General features: G+C 36.6%; 1 protein-coding gene across 1 annotated transcript in view; it reads left to right on the top strand.

The window, feature by feature from the left end:
- The window catches only part of AGBL3 (AGBL carboxypeptidase 3), a 135,215-nt gene that overhangs the window by 72,259 nt on the left and 44,571 nt on the right, over positions 1 to 18,385 (top strand). The window contains 4 exon segments of the mRNA XM_074378821.1: positions 89 to 155; positions 8,989 to 9,063; positions 15,767 to 15,824; positions 17,242 to 17,313. Of these exon segments, the coding sequence (XP_074234922.1) occupies positions 89 to 155; positions 8,989 to 9,063; positions 15,767 to 15,824; positions 17,242 to 17,313 (272 nt within the window).

Raw genomic sequence — 18,385 nt, 5'->3', positions numbered from 1 at the left:
TAAGATGATAAATAAAAGCAATAGTTGAAATTTTAAGATGCCACTAGAACACTGTATAAACTAAATTGTTTTTCTTTTTTTTTTGTAGTAGCCGAGGCTCTGACAGTTCAGAATCCATTGACTCTCAGACTTACCTTCTCAAGTTAACTTCTCAGGTATGGCTGAGTATTTTTGCTTATATGTGGATATGCTGTGTAGGTACTGTTCTTATTGTGACTAATGATCAGGCCAAACAATTGCAGATATGTAATTATTGTATCATCACCGTTGCTGCTTATTTTCTAACTATGTACATATTTTAAATCATAGACTTCTTTAACCTTAGCGTTTCTTATTCTAACATTCTTACTTTATGGATGCGAATAGTTAAGATTCATAGAGATGAAATTATTTCTTAAAAGTCATGCAACTTGCTAGTGACAGAGGTGGTAGCCTAACATACATCACCCGACTGCTTAATTTAAACATTTATTATTCAACTATACATTAAGCTCCAGCTACGCATCAGGCACTGGCTGAGTGCTGGGGATAGAGCAGCGAACAAAATGAGACAACAGCTTTCCCTTAGTTATCTTATATTGTGGCTAGGGGAGATACGCAATAATCAAGATCAGTAAAATACATGATGCATTACATGGGGATAAGTGCCTAAGGAGTAAATTAAAGCAGGAGGGGGAATAAAGAGTTTAGGAGGAGATTGCACTTTTGGATAGGGGTTCCCAAAGTGAAAGATACTTAAGAAACACTTCAGAACTTAAAGGAAATGAGGGGCAAGCCAGGTAGATACTAGGTGTATTAACTGCTTTTTGCTACATAACTTCAAAACCTCAGTGGCTTACTACAAACTTTTATTTTCTCACTTATGGGTCTGCAGCTTGGCTCTGTTAGACATGGGCAAGGTCAGCTGGTCTTGGATTCAGGCTACAGGTCGAGTTCAGTTATGTTCCGCAAGTTTCTCATTTTCCTTGGGCTAGAGAATACCCAGGCAAGATCCTATGGTGAAAACCCAGAGTATACAAGGGAAAACCAAGCAATATAATCCCATTTAAAGCTACATTTTCCCCTGGCCAACTATCTGTCACATTACAACTGCACTTTATAGCATATTCACTAACATTCTACTCACTAACATTCCATTAACCAGAGTAAGTCTCATATTCAGGCCCAAAATCAGTAGGATGGGGAAGGATACTACACCTATAGTGGGAGATGCTACAATATTATATGACAAAGCCTAGGGATGTATAGTCCAGTTGCAAAGGAGTGAAGAATTGGAAACAACAATCCAATATTCCAGAGTCAACCTTCTGAATCAAGGTTATTCACTTTCCATGCAAATACAAAATGTGCTAGTATTCATTGCCTCTCTAAAATATCCCGGAAGATTCATCCAATCACACTACCAGCCTCATAGTCCACATCATAATCCACATCAGGTCTGGAGTTATCACCTCTTGATTCAGAGACTTGTGAAATAACAAGACAAGTCATCTGAACTGCCTCCCACCACCTCCCCCACACACACCCCCAATCTATTATGGTAAAGCAAAGATAAGAAAATTATAATGCACACCCCCATTCAAGAAAAAAGAATGTAGCAGTCACAGAATCAAAACAATTCTGAAACTTTATTGTGCACATGTATGAGCTATCCCCACCCTGACTTGTTTTTGTTGTTGTTATTGTTTTGTTTTGTTTCATGTCCTTCAGAAGAGAGGATTTGCAGACTGAAACACATCCATGGGTATATAGTCTTGCCCCCTACTCTTTTTTAAAGAAAATAAGCTTTTATGTCGATATAATTTCAGATTTACAGAAAAGTTGCCAAGGTAGTGAAAGATAGTATGGACTGTTCCTGTCTACCCTTCACCCAGCTTCCTTAACCATTTTTCTAGAAAGCTTTGAGCATATGCTCATGTTGATGGCTGTACATCTTTCTCAGCCCGATTCCTACCTATAAAAAGTTGGAAATTCAAAAAATTCTTGTTCATTTTGAATAGCGACAGTCCTTTTAATTCAGGCTGACAATATTTTTATCATTACAGCTCTTAAGAAAACTATAGGTTATATGTATATTTGATTCCAGTAAACCTCACAACTCAAAACCACACTCAATTCTTTTTGAAATATGGGTCGACACAAAAAACATAAATTACTCAGGCATTTCACAAGACCACATACTTAAGCTTTCTGAGAGTCATTTTATCCAACTACAAGGATTAGATGCTATCTTAATAATTTAGGTTTTCTCAAGGGTTGTTTATTAATTTTTTATTGGTAAGGAAATACTCCAAACCCGAGCAGCTTAAAACTACAAACATTTAATATCATATAGTTTCTCTGTGTCATGAATTCAGGAATGTCTCAGCTGGATGTTTCTATCTAAGGTCTCTCATAAAGCTGTAATGAGGTTGTTGTCCAGGCTGTGATCTGATCTGAAAGCTTAATTGAGGGAGGATACACTTCCAGGTTCACTCACATGGTTCTACAAGATTGAGTTTCTCACAGGCTGTTGGGCCAGACTCCTCCATTCCTTGATGGCTATTGGCCAGAAGTATCCTTCAGTTCCTTGCTATGTGGGCTTCTCCACAGGGCAGCCCACAACATGGAGTCTGGCTCCTATCAGTCAGTAAGCAAGAGAAGATGAGAGGGCATATGAGATGGAAGCTGCAGTCTCTTGGTTGCCTCATCTCAGAAGCAGAATTTCATCACTTTTGCCAGCTTCCATTCATTACAAGTGAGTCACTAGATCCAGCCCACACTCAAGAGGAGAGGATTATACAAAGGAATGGATACTAGGAGACATTAGATGGATCACTAGAGACTCATGTTAGAGACTGCCTACCAGAAATGTAAAAGTCACAATCTTAATTTGATCTTTGCCTTAAGGCTACATTGAAGTCAACCCGCAAGTTCTAGAATTTTGGACTCTGTTTTTCTTCTCAATTTAATTCCTTTATCTAATTCTTTTTCAAGCTCATTTCTTTCTTCTAATACTTTATCAAATGTTGTATTTCCATTTTTGTTTATCTGAAGATATTTTTAAATTTCCTTTTATTTACTGACCCATTGGCTGTTCGGGAGTATGTTGTTTAATTTCCACGTATTTGTGAATGTGTCACTATTTTTCTACTGTATTTTCCTAATTACCTACTATCCAGTCACAAAAAGCAATGACTATGACATAGTTTAGGTTTTGTCAGGACAGCATCCTACTTCTGCATATCAATTTCCATAGTTTTCAGATTTTAATGCATAAAACCCTCAGACTATCAATGGCTTAAAATAGCAAACATGTATTTTCTTGTTCATGAATCTGCAGGTCAGCTACTGGACTAATCAGAAATCAGCCAAACTTAGCTCCCAGTTGTGGATTGGGTTCAGGTTTATTTCACCTTTCTTTCTTCCCCCAGACCAGCAGCCAGCTAGGGTGTATTCTGCTCTGGCTAATCACAAGAGGTCAAGAGGGCAAGCCAAACAATGCAAATATATTTAAAACCTTTGTTTAACATTCCACTATGATGACCCATAAGGGAGACCAATTAGGGCACTCTTATAGTAATCCAGGCAGGATAAAAGTGGTGGCTGGACCAAGGTTATACTAGTAGAGGGAATGAGAAGTGATCAAATTTTAGATATATTTTCAAGACAGTGAAAAGAGAATTTGCTGATGCCATGTTTGTAAGATTGAAAAATAGAAAGGAGAGAAGGTAGTCTCCAGAATTTGGGATCTGAGTACCTGGAGATTAGATTTTCCATTTCATGGGGACAATGGTAAAATAGTAAACTTAATTTCGTTTTCTAGCTACTAAACCATATTTTGAAGATATATCAGGACTCTCTCCATTGCAAGAGGCAAAAAATACTTCCAAAATGGTTTAGTCAAAAGGGAAATTTGTTGAATTACTAAATAAAAAGTCTAGGGACAAGGATGCCTTTAGTCATGGCTTAAATAAGGGGCTCAAATGATGTCATTAAGATCCTGGAGGGTTTTTTTCTCCTGCTTTCATCTCATTTCTGCCTTTTCTTTGTTGGTTCCATTCTAAGACAGACTTTCTTCTCTTGGTGGTAAAATAACTACAGAAGTCCAGCCTCCACTCACATCCTCATCATACTAAGTCTGGTTCAGACATCCTCCCTTTCTAGTAGTTCCCTCAAAAAGTACAGTGGCACAATCACGGCTCACTGCAACCTCTGCCTCCCAGGTTCAAGCGATTCTCCTGCCTTGGCCTCCCAAGTAGTAGGGACTACAGGTACACATCACCACGCCTGGCTAATTTTTATATTTTCAGTAGAGACAAGGTTTCACCATATTGATCAGGCTAGTCTCAAACTCCTGACCTCAGATGATCCACCCACCTCAGCCTCCCAAAGGGCTGAGATTACAGGTTTGTGAGCCACCGTGCCCAGCGAGATTGAAATTTTTAACAAGAGGTAAAAGATCTGTGCAATGAAAACCGTAAAATGTTGATGAAATTGAAGAAGACACAAATAAATGGAAAGATATTCTGTGTTCATGAATCAGAAGAATTAATATTGTCAGAGTCCATACTACCCAAAGCTCTCTACAAATTCAATGCAATACCTATTTCAATAACAATTTTTCACAGAAATAGAACAAACAGTACTAAACTTTGTATAGAACCGCAAAAGATCTCAGATAGCTAAAACAATCTTGACCAAGAACAACAAAACTGGAGGCATCACACTTCCTGATTTTAAAATATGTTACAAAGCTACAATAACCAAAAGTATATGGTACTGGCATATAAATAGACACACAGGACAATGGAGCAAAATAGAAATCCCAGAAGTAAAACCATGCATATGCAGTCAACTGATCTTTGACAAGGGTGCTAAGAATATACAAGGAAGAAAGGAGAGTATCTTGAAAAAATGGTATTGGTGGCCAACTGTGGTGGCTCACACCTGTAATCCCAGCACTTTGGGAGGCCAAGGCAGAAGAATCACTCGAGCCTAGGAGTTTGAGACTAGCTTGGGCAACACAGTGAGACTCCATCTCTACAAAAAAATAAATAAATAAATAAGAAAATTATCCAACTTCTCCAGAGGCTGAGGTGGGAGGATCAATGATCCCAGGAGATCAAGGCTACAGTAAGTCATGATTGGGCCACTGCCCTCCAGCCTGAGCTACAGAATGAGACCCTGTATCAAAGAAAAAAATGATGTTGGGAAACCGGATATGTACATACAAGAGAATGAAACTGGACTTTTATACTACACACACAAAGTCAACTCAAAATGGACTAAACACTTAAATGTAAGACCTGAAACTATAAAACTCCTAGAAGAAACATAGGGGAAAGCTCCATGGCATTGATCTTGACAATAATTTAATGGCTGTAACACCAAAAGCATAGAAAACAGAAACAAACATAAACAAGTGGGACTATAACAAACTAAAAAGCTTCTGTGCAACAAAGAAAATATGTAATAGAGGGAAAAGGTAACCTATGGAATGGAAGAAAATATTAGCAAATCATACATTTGAACAGGGGTAATCTCCAAAATTTATAAGGAACTCCTACAACTTAATAGCAAAAAAACCCACTAAGCTGATTTTAAAATGGGCTTAGTACTTAAATAGACATTTCTCCAAGGAAGACATATAAATGGCCCACAGTTATATGAAAAGTTGTTCAATATCACTAATCATCAGAGAAATTGAAATCAAAACCACAATGAGATACCATCTCACACCTGCTGGGTCAAAAAGTTAAAAAATTGTGTTTGCAAGGATGTGGAGAAAATGAAGCCTTTGTACATTATTGGTGAGAATGTAAATTAGTACAGCCATTATGGAAAACAATATGAAGATTCCTCAAAAAAAATTAAAAAGTGAATTACCGTATGATCCAGCAATCGCCCATCTGGTATTTACCCAAAAGAATGGAAACCCAGATGCTAAAGAGATATTAGCATTCTCATGTTTATTCCAGTACTATTCGCAATAGCCAAGATGCAGAAACAACTTAAGTGTCTATCAGTGGATGAATGGATAAAGAAGATGAAGGGTGTGTGTGTGTGTGTGTGTGTGTGTGTGTGTGTACATACTAGAATATCATTTAGCCTTTCAACCTGGAGGATATTATGCTCAGTAAAATAAGCCAAATACAGAAAGACAAATACTACATGATCTCACTTTTATACGGAATCTAAAAAAGTTGACCTAATAGAGAACAGGTCATTACCAGGGGTCGGGGAGACGCTAGGCAAAGGGTATAAACTTGCAGTTGTAAGATGAATACGTTTCGAAGACCTAATGTACAATACGGTGACTATAGTTAATATTATATTATATACTTGAAATCTGCTAAGAGAATAGGTCTTAAGTATTTGAATCACAAAAATAAAAAAAAAGGTGGTAACTATGTGAGGTGACATATGTGTTAATTAGCTTGACTGTGGTGGTAATTTCAAAATATATACTTAAAACATCATGTACACCTTAAATACATACAATTCAATTTTTATTTGTCAATTTAGACCTCAACAAAGCTGGAGGGAAAAAAGCAAAGATGATTGTTATCAGGCTGGTTTAGACATGTGTCAATCCATAAATCACTCACGGTAACTAACAGGATGGACTGTGCTGATTGGCTTCAGCCTGGGTTATTTGACAGACCCTCAGAGGATTCACCCAGACCTCAAGAACTGAGAGTGGGTAGGATTAAATTCCCACACAAAATTAAAGACAGTTGCCAGAAGAAGAGAGAATGGGATCTAGGGACATGAGCAACAAATCTGAACAAAGTCCAAATTCAAAAAAATTTTAAACAATCACATAGCACAAGAATAAATGTTTTACTTCTATATTCTCTCCTATGCTATCACATTCTCCCTTTCCTTCCATTTGCCAATCTTTTCCTTTCTCCTCTTTCCACCCTCAATACTTTAAAGAATTATACTTATATATTCTAGTGTGTTTGTTAAAATACCATGCAAATCTTTACTTCACAAACACCTTCTCTTTCCCAGTTATATATATCAGCACACTCATGGATAAATATTCATACCCATGCCCACAGTTCGGGCAGTTATACATACACACACACCCTCTGGAGTAAAAAATAACCGGAAAAAGAACAAGTTTGTATTCTGTGTGACCATGTTCAAAAACTAAATGAATCCCTACAATGGTCAGATATTAATTATGTGCCACATTTTGGTATAGGCATCCTTTTCAAGATATTTTTCTAGCATTATAAAAATGTTACCTTTTAAAGAATAAACAGATTAAACAATAGTATTTAAATACTAACTTTTAAAAATTAAATTTTTAACTTTAACTAATTTGCTGCTATGAGAAACAATTCAGAGAGATGCCAAGGACCCGGTTTTCTGTTTCCCCTAATGGTAACATCTTGCAAAACTATAGGCTATGTTACGATAAGGGTATTTGTATTCATGCAGTCAAAATGCTGACCATTTCCATGACTGTAAGGATCCCTCTCTTAAAGCCACACCCACTCCCTCCTGTCCTTACCTCGTAGTTATCCCGTCAACCACAAATCTGTCCTGCATTTCTGTACATGTATCATTCACCATTCACAAACGTTTTTCACATTTCTGTGAAATCACACAATATGTAACTTGCTGGGATTGACTTTTATCATTTGGCATCCTTCTTGGAATACTCATCCCCGACCCCCAAGTTGATGCATACATCCATAGTTTCTTCCTTTTCATTTCTGTGCAGTATTCCAAGCTATAGATTTACCACAGCCTATTTAACCATTCACCTATTGAAGAACATGTGGGTTGTTTTCAGTTTGGGGCCATTATAAACATAACATTAGTGTACAGGATTATGTGAACAGAAGTCTCCATTTCCCCGAGATAAAAAACCCAATTCAGTTGGTAGGTGGTTTGGTAGTTATGATACATACATGTTTAATTCTTTATCAGACTGCCAAACTGTTTTCCAGAATGGATATATAATTTTACATTCCTAAGAGCACTTTATCCATTTTCTGTGCATCCTCACCAAAATTTGGTGTCGTCACTGTTTTCTATTTTAGTCATTCTGACAAGTGTGTTGTGATATCTCATTGTGGTTTTAATTTGCATTTCCGTAACAGTTAAACAATGTTGAAAGGCCAGACGCGGTGGGTCACGCTTATAATCCCAACACTTTGGGAGGCGGGGGCGGGTGGATCACCAGGTCAAGAAATCCAGACCATCCTGGTCAACATGGTGAAACCCCATCTCTACTAAAAATACAAAAATTAGCTGGGCATGGTGGTGCATGCCTGTAGTCCCAGCTATTCAGGGGGCTAAGGCAAGAGAATTGCTTGAACCCAGGAGGCTGAGGTTGCAGTGAGCCGAGATTGAGACATTGCACTCCAGCCTGGGTAACAAGAGCGAAAGAGCAAAACTCCGTCTAAAAAAAAAAAAAAAAATGTTGAATATCTTTTCACATGCTTATTTTCCTGGTCCCCTGCTTAGCCTTCTCTGACACTGCCTGGAAAAAGGGGTTGAGGCACTTCCACTCGGCTTTTGTTGGCAAGAGTGGGTGTGGGAATCACAGTCATTTCCGTGGTGTTAGGCTGGAGTAGAACAGTTATTATCTAAAAGGTTTTGGTCTCTACAGGCTGTCCCTCTCCTGGTCCTTGGGCTTAGAAGGAACAGGCTTTTGTAGGGATTTTTTAAAAATTTTGCATTCATTGGCATTTCTGGGTTGCTGGCCTCTCCAGCTTTAAAGTGGGAATATATGACGCAAAAAGAAAACCCAGTGAACTCACCGTCATGCCACTCTCTGGCCTTGAACTCCCTAGCTAGTCTGCCTTCTCCTTTCCACCTTTTACAGCTTCTTATATAATACCCAGAATTTTTTGTTGTAGTTAGTGGGGGAAATAAAATACTTCTCATCTTCTTAAAAGTGGGAGTCTCAAAATAGTTGCATGTCTGCATATGTACTATTTGATATGTTGATTAAATATTGATTTGTATGATTCTTTTCCTTAGAAAAAACATTTGAAAACAAATAAGGAAAGGAATTCTACTATAGCAAGCCAGCAAAATGCCAGAGAAGGACAAAAGGTAAATCTTCGTTAACCTAGTTATTACAAGTTTTTTCTTTTTTAATGAATGCAAGAGAATGGCAAGTTATTTTCTCTTACACTTCTTATACTTGAATTTTCCCCTGGGAGAAGTTAAAATTTTGTTCATCTTATTTACTGTTTATAAAAACACAAAAGATCCTTGACAAATGAGAGGTGGGCCTTATTAAGATGCCATACTTAAATTGCATTCATGTTTACCTTACTCTAAAAAGTATTTGAGGAAGCTTACAAAGATGCATCCAGGGTAGCAAGAATAAAGAAATTAAAACTAAGAAAAATTAAATGGGAATATAAGGACATAAAAATAGAAATAGTGGTACTGAAAGATCAGCTTCTACCATGACAGCACGAAGAGCTCTGCAAACCCATTCACCAGCAAAACTGGGGAAAATTATTATCCACAACAACAAACAACAACAGATATTTAAAGTCTCTGAAATAGTCTTGAGGGCATACAGTAAATGAAACAAAAATCTATTCAAGAAAGTCTACCAAAATTCATTAAAAACTATGAGATCCTGTGATATTTCAGTCAAGACTGTCTCTTCCCCTACCCCCACCTGCCTCCCCAGCTGAGTAAGATAGAAACTCCACACTAGTGTAGACAAGAAATTATGGTTCCCTTTCCCCAGAGCTCCAAAGGGCTATTCTGGGAGGCGCAGGATATCAGTATTTCTTATTCTGCCCCCAGCTACCCATTGCTAAGTCAGGTGAGTGCAGACAAGAGATGGGGGCTCCCTTCCTCTCCCAGTCCCCATTCATGAGACAGAGGCTCTACTTCACGTGCTCCACTATTGAGAATTTTTGGGCTCTGATTGCCTTTATCTTGGCTTGTAAAATGACGGTTCCACACTGGTAGAGGCAAATGGCAAAGACCTAAAGCTAATGCCTCCCCTCCACCTAGAGCTCAGCTCCTAAAGCAGGGTATCACTTGGAGGGAAGAGTGCTATTTCCCCATGCCCAGCTCATAAGCCATAGCTTATAAATTTTGCCCTGCTGAAAACTCAGCTCATGAAACAAATAGCTCCTAATCTCTTCCAGAAAAAAAGAAGTTCAAGCTTAAGGACATTCTCAAAACCAGTGCAAGTGTGGTTAAAAAAAAGAAAAAGAAAAAGGAAAAAACATAAGAAAATCTGGAAGACAAATATGTTACTGGTAAAAGTTATCTTACCTGCAGCAAATCCACACAGGTCCGCAGCAACATCAGTTCTTGCCTTCCACTTCTGCCCTAAAACTTGTCTCAATCTCTTTTTCTGCCTTATGCCTCGGAGTCAGATTCTTTAAAAGTTCATATACCAGTTAAACTCTGCCATTTTGTTTCTTGATGCGCATGCTTGAGCTCACTCCTGAATCTTATCATGAAGCTGCTGATCACCAGTCTCAGGTGTTTCCTATCAGTAGGAAGCCTGCCTTTCCCTGCTGCTGGCTGCAACCAATTATTATTGGCTGCAACCAATTATTATTTTAGAGAGAGCGTTAACAACCACCTGACTATCACCCGATGCCTGACGTTCCTGGTGGAGTTTTACTGGAGTCCTCTCCTGCCCTACTGATGCCTGATTCGCTACCTACTGTAACAACCCTAGTAGATTCACTGGCACTACAAGCTAGACTGAATACTGACTAGTTTGCCAGAAAGAACTGGAGAAAAAGACAGCTAGCAGGAGCCCTAACTGGAGTCAAGAAAAATCTTAAACACTGACTTCTGCAACTATCCTTTTGAAGGGGTCCAAATGTGATTGGATTAGTCTGAAAAGAAGAGCTGAATGTGGTCAGAGGAGACAAAGAGAGCCCTGCCTAAACCACTCCCATCCCAAGTGAATGTGGATATACCTAAGTCTGTACTCCTGAGGATCAACATCAGAGGCTTAGTACTGCAGGGAGCAGAGATGGCTATAAAGGAGTAATGCTCCTTTCCCTCTGCTCTCCCTTCTAGAATTACATTATTTCAAGAATGTAATATGAATAGGAATTAAAAATTTTTTATAGGAAACATTCTCTAATTGATACCCCGGTGTTAAGTCATTTGCAGGACCCAATAACCAAAATAGGTTTTCTTAGGGGATTTTTGAAATGCATATATTGCAAGACATATTTATTTAGTTCTCATAAATAGTTCACATAGTGTTTTTCCTCACCTATCAAAGCTACATTTAATGTAAAATATTATAAATCCCTTTATATTAAATGCTCATGTATTTGCATCTTTCTTGATTGCAACCTCTTGAGGTTTTAAAATTTTATGAAATCATTATATTTAACATTAAATACTTCCAAATGGAAAATAATCTTCATTTGGTCAAATGCTTTGAGAAAGTTACATACATACTAAGTGTGCCCATAAGCTAATAGGAGATCATGGTCACTTATCTTAAAATTTCTACTCATCTTTCACAAAAAGAGTGAACAATCTCATTTTCACTCAAGTAAATGACTAGGACAACTTAAATTCATGCTTTCAAAGTCAGTATTCTTACTTTGTTTGCTTATAAGACTTCAATACATCCATAAAATAAAATTGGTAAATTATTTTTAAAATATTTCAGTTAACTTTGTTTCCCACTAAGACACTCTCACTTACTGATTCTGAAGACTTTCAACAAAAACAATTACTGTAGTTAGAAATTGTAGCTCATGTGCATAAGATCACTGACCTGGTGATATTTTTCTGTGTAATAGTTTATTATGGTTAATAGTGTAATACTTTATTATGGTTCACAGAATCATTCCAATGAGGGCTGAAAATGACAAGAGTTTATCAAATCAAGTCTTACTAATTTTCTTCAACCTGATTTCACTCCTTGTCTTGCCAGATCCTAGTGATTACATAATATCACTACTTTTAAATTTGTATATTTTTTCTAGAATGTTTTTCTTTCTTCAATAATCAAATTTTGATGTTTACATTTTACTCTTTTCATTCTGATTTTGCTGATTTTTTTGCTGCCAATGGATTATATATATGAAGAGGTGGGTTTCAGCTTTAACTCCCATTCATAGTCTACTTTTATTTTGGTTTCATATGCATTACATGTAACATGAATGTGCATATACATGTATATGCATTACATGTAACATGCATGTACATATGCATGTATATACACATAATATACCTGTGCATATACATGTAATAGATGTACATATATGTTACATGTAATGCATATACATATAATGCATATAAATCTTCCTCAGGGATTCTTTTCTCCATTGCTTGTTTTTGTCAGGTTTGTCAAAGATTGGATGGTTGGAGATGTGTTGTGTTGCCTCCAAGGCCTCTGTTCTGTTCCATTGGTCTATATCTCTGTTTTGATACCAGTACCATGCTGTTTTGATTACTTAGCCTTGTAGTATAGTTTGAAGTCCGGTAGTGTGATGCCTCCCACTTTGTTCTTTTTGCTTAGAATTGACTTGGCTATGCGGGCTCTCTTTTGGTTCCCATTGTCAATATTAGACAGATCAACGAGACAGAAAATTAACAAGGATATCTAGGACTTGAACTCAGACCTGGACCAAGCAAACCTAATAGATATTTACAGAACTCTCCACCCCAAATCCACAGAATATCATTCTTCTCAGCACCACATCACACCTACTTTAAAATTGACCACATAATTGGAAGTAAATCACTCCTCAGCAAATGCAAAAGAACAGAAATCATAACAGTCTCTCAGACCACAGTGCAATCGAATTAGAACTCAGAATTCAGAAACTAACTCAGAACTGCAGATTCATGGAAACTGAACAACTGGCTCTTGAATGTTGACTGGATAAACAATGAAATGAAAGCAGAAATAAAGATGTTCTTCAAAACTAACGAGAATGAAGACACAGCATACAAGAATCTCTGGGACACATTTAAAGCAGTCTCTAGAGGAAAATATATAGCAATAAATGCCAACATAAGAAGCAAGGAGAGGTCTAAAATCAACAACCCTATTGTCAAAATTGAAAGAGCTAGAGGAGCAAGATAAAAAAAAAACTCAGAACATACATTTTTTTCAGTATCACATTACACCTATTTTGAAAGTGACCATATAAATAGAAGTAAATCACTCTTCAGCATTTGCATAGCATTTCACAGATCCAAATGAAATATTGGTTGGCTGTTTGTTTGTTATTTTCTTCCCTTATTCCTTCCTGTCTCCGTTGTTAAGTACAATTATCGGCATAAAAGAGGTTTTTAATATCTATTTTTAGATTGCATTCCAGCCTGGGCAATAGAGCAAGACTTCTGTTCTCTCTCCCGCTTTCTCTTTCTCTTTCTTTGCGGCCCTCCCCTGCCCCACCCCACGTGCCTCCCTCCCCCCCCACCCGCCAAAAAAAACCCTCAAAACGTAGCAGAAGACAAGAAATAACTAAGATCAGAGCAGAACTGAAGGGGATAGAGATACAAAGAACCCTTCAAAAAATCAATAAATCCAGGAGCTGGTTTTTCAATAAGATCAACAAAATAGACAGACTACTAGCCAGATTAATAAAAAAGAAAAGAGAGAAGAATCAAATAGATGCAATAAAAAATGATAAAGGGGATATCACCACAGATTCCACAGGAATACAGACCATCATCAGATATTATTACAAACAACTCTATGCACATAAACTAGTAAACCTGGAAGAAATGGATAAATTCCTAGACACTTGCCTCCTCGCAAGCCTAAACCAGGAAGAAGTCAAAACCCTGAATAGACCAAAACAAGGGCTGAAGTTGAGGCAGCAATTAATAGCCTACCACCCAAAAAAAGCCCAGGTCCAGATGGGTTCACAGCCGAATTCTACCAGACATACAAAGAGGAGCTGGTCCCATTCCTTTTGAAACTATTCCAAATAATCCAAAAAGAGGGAATCCTTCCTAAATCGTTTTATGAGACCAACATCATCCTGATACCAAAATCCAGCAGAGACTCAACAAGGAAAGAAATCTTCAGGCCAATATCCATGATGAACATAGATGCAAAAATCTTCAATCAAATACTGGCAAGCTGATTGCAGCAGCACATCAAAAAGCTTATCCACCATGATCAAGTAGGCTTCATCCCGGGGAGGCAAGGCTCGTTCAACATATGCAAGTCTGTAAACATAATTCACCACATAAGCAGAAGCAAAGACAAAAACCACATGATTATCTCAATTGATGCAGAGAAGGCCTTTGACAAAATTCAACAGCGCTTTATGCTAAAAACCCTCAATAAACTAGGTATTGATGGAACATATCTCAAAATAATAAAAGCTATTACGACAAACCAACAGCCAATTACCATACTGAATGGGCAAAAACTGGAAGCATTCCCTTTGAAATCTGGCACTAGACAAGGATGCCCTCTCTCACCACTCCTATTCAATATAGTATTGGAACTTCTAGCCAGAGCAACTAGGCAAGAAAAAGAAATAAAGGGTATTCAAATAGGAAAGGAGGAAGTCAAATTGTCTCTATTTGCAGATGACATGATTGTATATCTGGAAGACCCCATCGTCTCAGCCCAAAGTCTCCTGAAACTGATAAGCAACTTCAGCAAAGTCTCAGGATACAAAATCAATGTGCAAAAATCACAAGCATTCCTATACACCAATAACAGACTTAAAGAGAGCCAAATCAAGAGCAAACTGCCATTCACAATTGCTACAAAGAGAATAAAATACCTAAGAATACAACTAACAAGGAACGTAAAGGACCTCCTGAAGGAGAACTACAAGCCACTTCTTAATGAAATAAGAGAGGACACAAACAGAGAGAGAAACATTCCATGTTCATGGTTAGGAAGAATTAATTTTGTGAAAATGGCCATTCTGCCAAAAGTAATTTACAGATTCAAAGCTATCCCCATCAAGCTACCAATGACCTTCTTCAAAGAACTGGAAAAAAACACCCTAAACTTCATATGGAACTTTGTACTTCTTTACAAGCTTCAAGAAAAAGATTTTCATCTTTTTTTTTTTTTTTTTTTTTTTGAGGCAGAGTCTTACTGTCACCCAGGCTGGAGTACAGTGGTGAGATCTCTGCTCATTGCAATCTCTGCCTCCCAGGTTCAAGCACTTCTCCTGCCTCAGTCTCTCAAGTAGCTGGGATTACAAGTGCCCGCCACCATGCCCAGTGAATTTTTTTTTTTTTTTTTGTATTTTTAGTAGAGTCTGGGTTTTACCATATTGGCCAGGCTGTTCTTGAACTCCTGACCTCAAGTGATCCACCTACCTTGGCCTCCCTAAGTACTGGGAGTACAGGTGAGAGCCACCATGCCCGGCCTCATCTTTTTATATATAAGCACAGTTTTGAAATCTGTCTATGTATTTGTACATAATTTTATATCTTTTCACCCATTTTACACTTTTATCTTCCCATATGTTTGTTCTTCTAATTTAAATGAGTGAGATTATAAGTGTATCATTTTTTGTCTCTTTCTCATTACAAATAAACTCTATGTGGTGTGGAAAATCTTTAAGCCCCCTTTAATGCCAAACTATAGTATCAATATTTTATTCTACTCATTGATGCAGAAGAAAAGTAGTGTAGTGAAAAAAATTAGAAGATTCTGATTGATGAGATATTTTTGGTCATTCTAAACCTGTAAGGATGAAATGAGAAATGCCTGTTAAAAATGCACAATACCATAAATCATATAGGAAATATACCCCATTTTATGTTGATAACATAGTATTGTTTGCTTTCTGGTTCTACATTCCATTAGGTTTATGATAGAGGACATTTACTGCAAAGACACAAAGAATCAAATTCTGACGTGAAAGGTAATATTCTGCTTCTACCTTCTCCTAAACAATTAATTCATTTACTCAACTAAGAATTTTTGGTGCCACAACTTTGAGGTTGCCATGTGCTTGGTGCTAGGGATATTAAAACTCCATGATACGATTCCTTTCCTGCAGGACCTCATCCTTTTGTTCTTAGGAAAGAAAACACAACAAGCCAAGTGCAGTGTCATAGACACAATGCCAGTAGTCTGTTCAGGGTTCCCAGGGAGCACAGAGAAAGGAGTGGTCAATTACACTGAACAGAGAGGGCCACGTATTTGAGGGCTATCCTTGAGGTTTTGAAAGGTATATCCCCAAAGGGAAAGGGATTTTATGTTTTAAAAACCATCTTTTTCCTCTCATTTCAAAATTTAATAGGATATAAGCCCTGGAGAGAAAACAGTTCACAGACTGTTCATTGGCTTCTACTGCAACCTGCTAAGTCTGATGTGAATCTTCAACTGACTCTCTGGGTTTTTTTTTTTTCTTAATTTTCATCACCTTATCTTTAGTTGAGGTCCTCTGGGGGAAAAAAATCATATAATTTAAGCAATATTTCTATTTTATCTAAAATAATTAATATATTGTACATTTTTATCTACCTATTTCCCGAAAGGATTTGAGGTAACCTAATTATAAACACATGCACACACATTTATATATACATTTAGTTTATGATGCAGCAAAATAATTAAAAGTATAAATGGAGATAAGAACTAAGAACCATGCCTAGGAAAGGGAAGTATACTGTTATAATTAAAATAATCAATTCACTTAAACTTTATTTTTCTGACAATTCAGCCAAGCAATTCAGCTGCTTTTATATGTAACTTTTATGTATTTGTTTGTTAATATTTTAATGTCAAAAATTAGAAATAAAGATGATAAGCAAAAGAAAGTAAAAATTACATTTTAAGATATTTATTTTAGACCCTTTCCTATATTTAGCCACATACAACACACCATGTTAATGAATCACATAATAGTCAGATTATTTTGCAACCTACTTTTTAATTTTAAATTACAGTCTATTATAAACCTCTTTATATGTAAATAAATGGTGGCAAAGTATTCCATTCTATTAATTAAGCCACCCCTATTATTAAACTTACATTTTGTTTCCAATTTTCTTCCTGTTATAAATAACAATCAAAACTTTATAACTCTCTATTTGTGTGTATTCTTAATTATTTTTTATAAGTTCCTAGAAAAGGAATTGCTCACCCAAAAGGTATGTTTTTAAATGCAACAAAAATTTGTAACATTTGAAGACTGCTTATTTTAATTTTATTGAACTACTACTGTCTATAAGTTATTTGCTAGCATTTTCCAGTTTGAGAAAGATGAAAAATATGAAATGTAAATGAGTGAATGAATATTTTCATGCTACTATGATCTTTACCATCTTCTCTAGATGCAAGGCCAAATGAAGCAGATAATTATATGGTTGATTATTTCAGAAGCCAGTTACCTGATCAAGGTTTGGGTGAGTAAAATAGGAACACAGACAGTAATGAGTGGTCCCCTATGATCTGAATGCTATTTTTCTCTCTAGCTCTAGAAATACACAGGGGAAATCAGTAGAAATTTACTGTATGTCAATTTGCTTTCTTTTAATTTCACCCAGTCAAAAACAAAACAAAACGAAAGAATACTCATCTCATTGTCTAATATTTTCATTCCCATCTTATCAAATCTTAGAGCAGAGAGAAACTTTGAGAGTCCTCCAGTCTCACCTTCTACTCATGTCAGGTCCCAGGCTCATCCAACCTTTGGTTGACTACGCTTGGTGACAACTACTTTACTAAATTGCAATATAATTCATTCCATTACTAAAGAGTTATAGCTTTGAAACGGTTTATTTTATTTTGACTTAAAAATATGTGTTCTTGTAAATGTCATCCACTTCTTTTAATCTGTTCTCTCTAATAACAGAAAATAGTGAAGAAACCTTAAAGGTAAATAATTCCGATGGACTCATCTTCCCCAATTCTCCTTGAAATAATGCAATTTTAATACCTGATCTATTTTTTAAAAAGCTGTCATGTATTTCCCTGAAACTTCCCGTTTCTTTCAACCATCCATAAAACACCGTGATTCAACCTTTACCATTTTATTTTACTCTTTTTTGTTGCTGTTCAAGCTTAAATGAAACCGAACACATTGTAAAATATATCCTCATTTTTATTTGCTCCTCTATAGATATCAGGTTTCCACTAATGCGGTTTAAGATTATATTTCTTCCTCTGAAAGTTATCCTAAAATATTGACATATTGGATTTCATACACTCAAACCTTTAATGTTTTGTTTTCATAGTGCTACTGCTAAGTCGTATCTCCTCCATTCTTTACTTCTTCACTTATTATTTAATTCATTGTGCTTGACCTTAAATTCATTCCTGTTTAATTTAAATTTAATCTTCTTAGACACAGCCTTTCACGAATTCTTGATCTTGATTATGTCATATTGTTATACTTTGTATGTATGCATGTGTGAATACATATATATGGGTGTGTATGTATACATATATACATATACATATACATACATTGTATGT

Source organism: Saimiri boliviensis, chromosome 10 (assembly GCF_048565385.1).
Source record: "Saimiri boliviensis isolate mSaiBol1 chromosome 10, mSaiBol1.pri, whole genome shotgun sequence".
Classification (NCBI taxonomy): domain Eukaryota; kingdom Metazoa; phylum Chordata; class Mammalia; order Primates; family Cebidae; genus Saimiri; species Saimiri boliviensis.
Note: the sequence above shows the minus strand (reverse complement) of the source record. Positions and strands in the feature narration are given on the sequence as shown.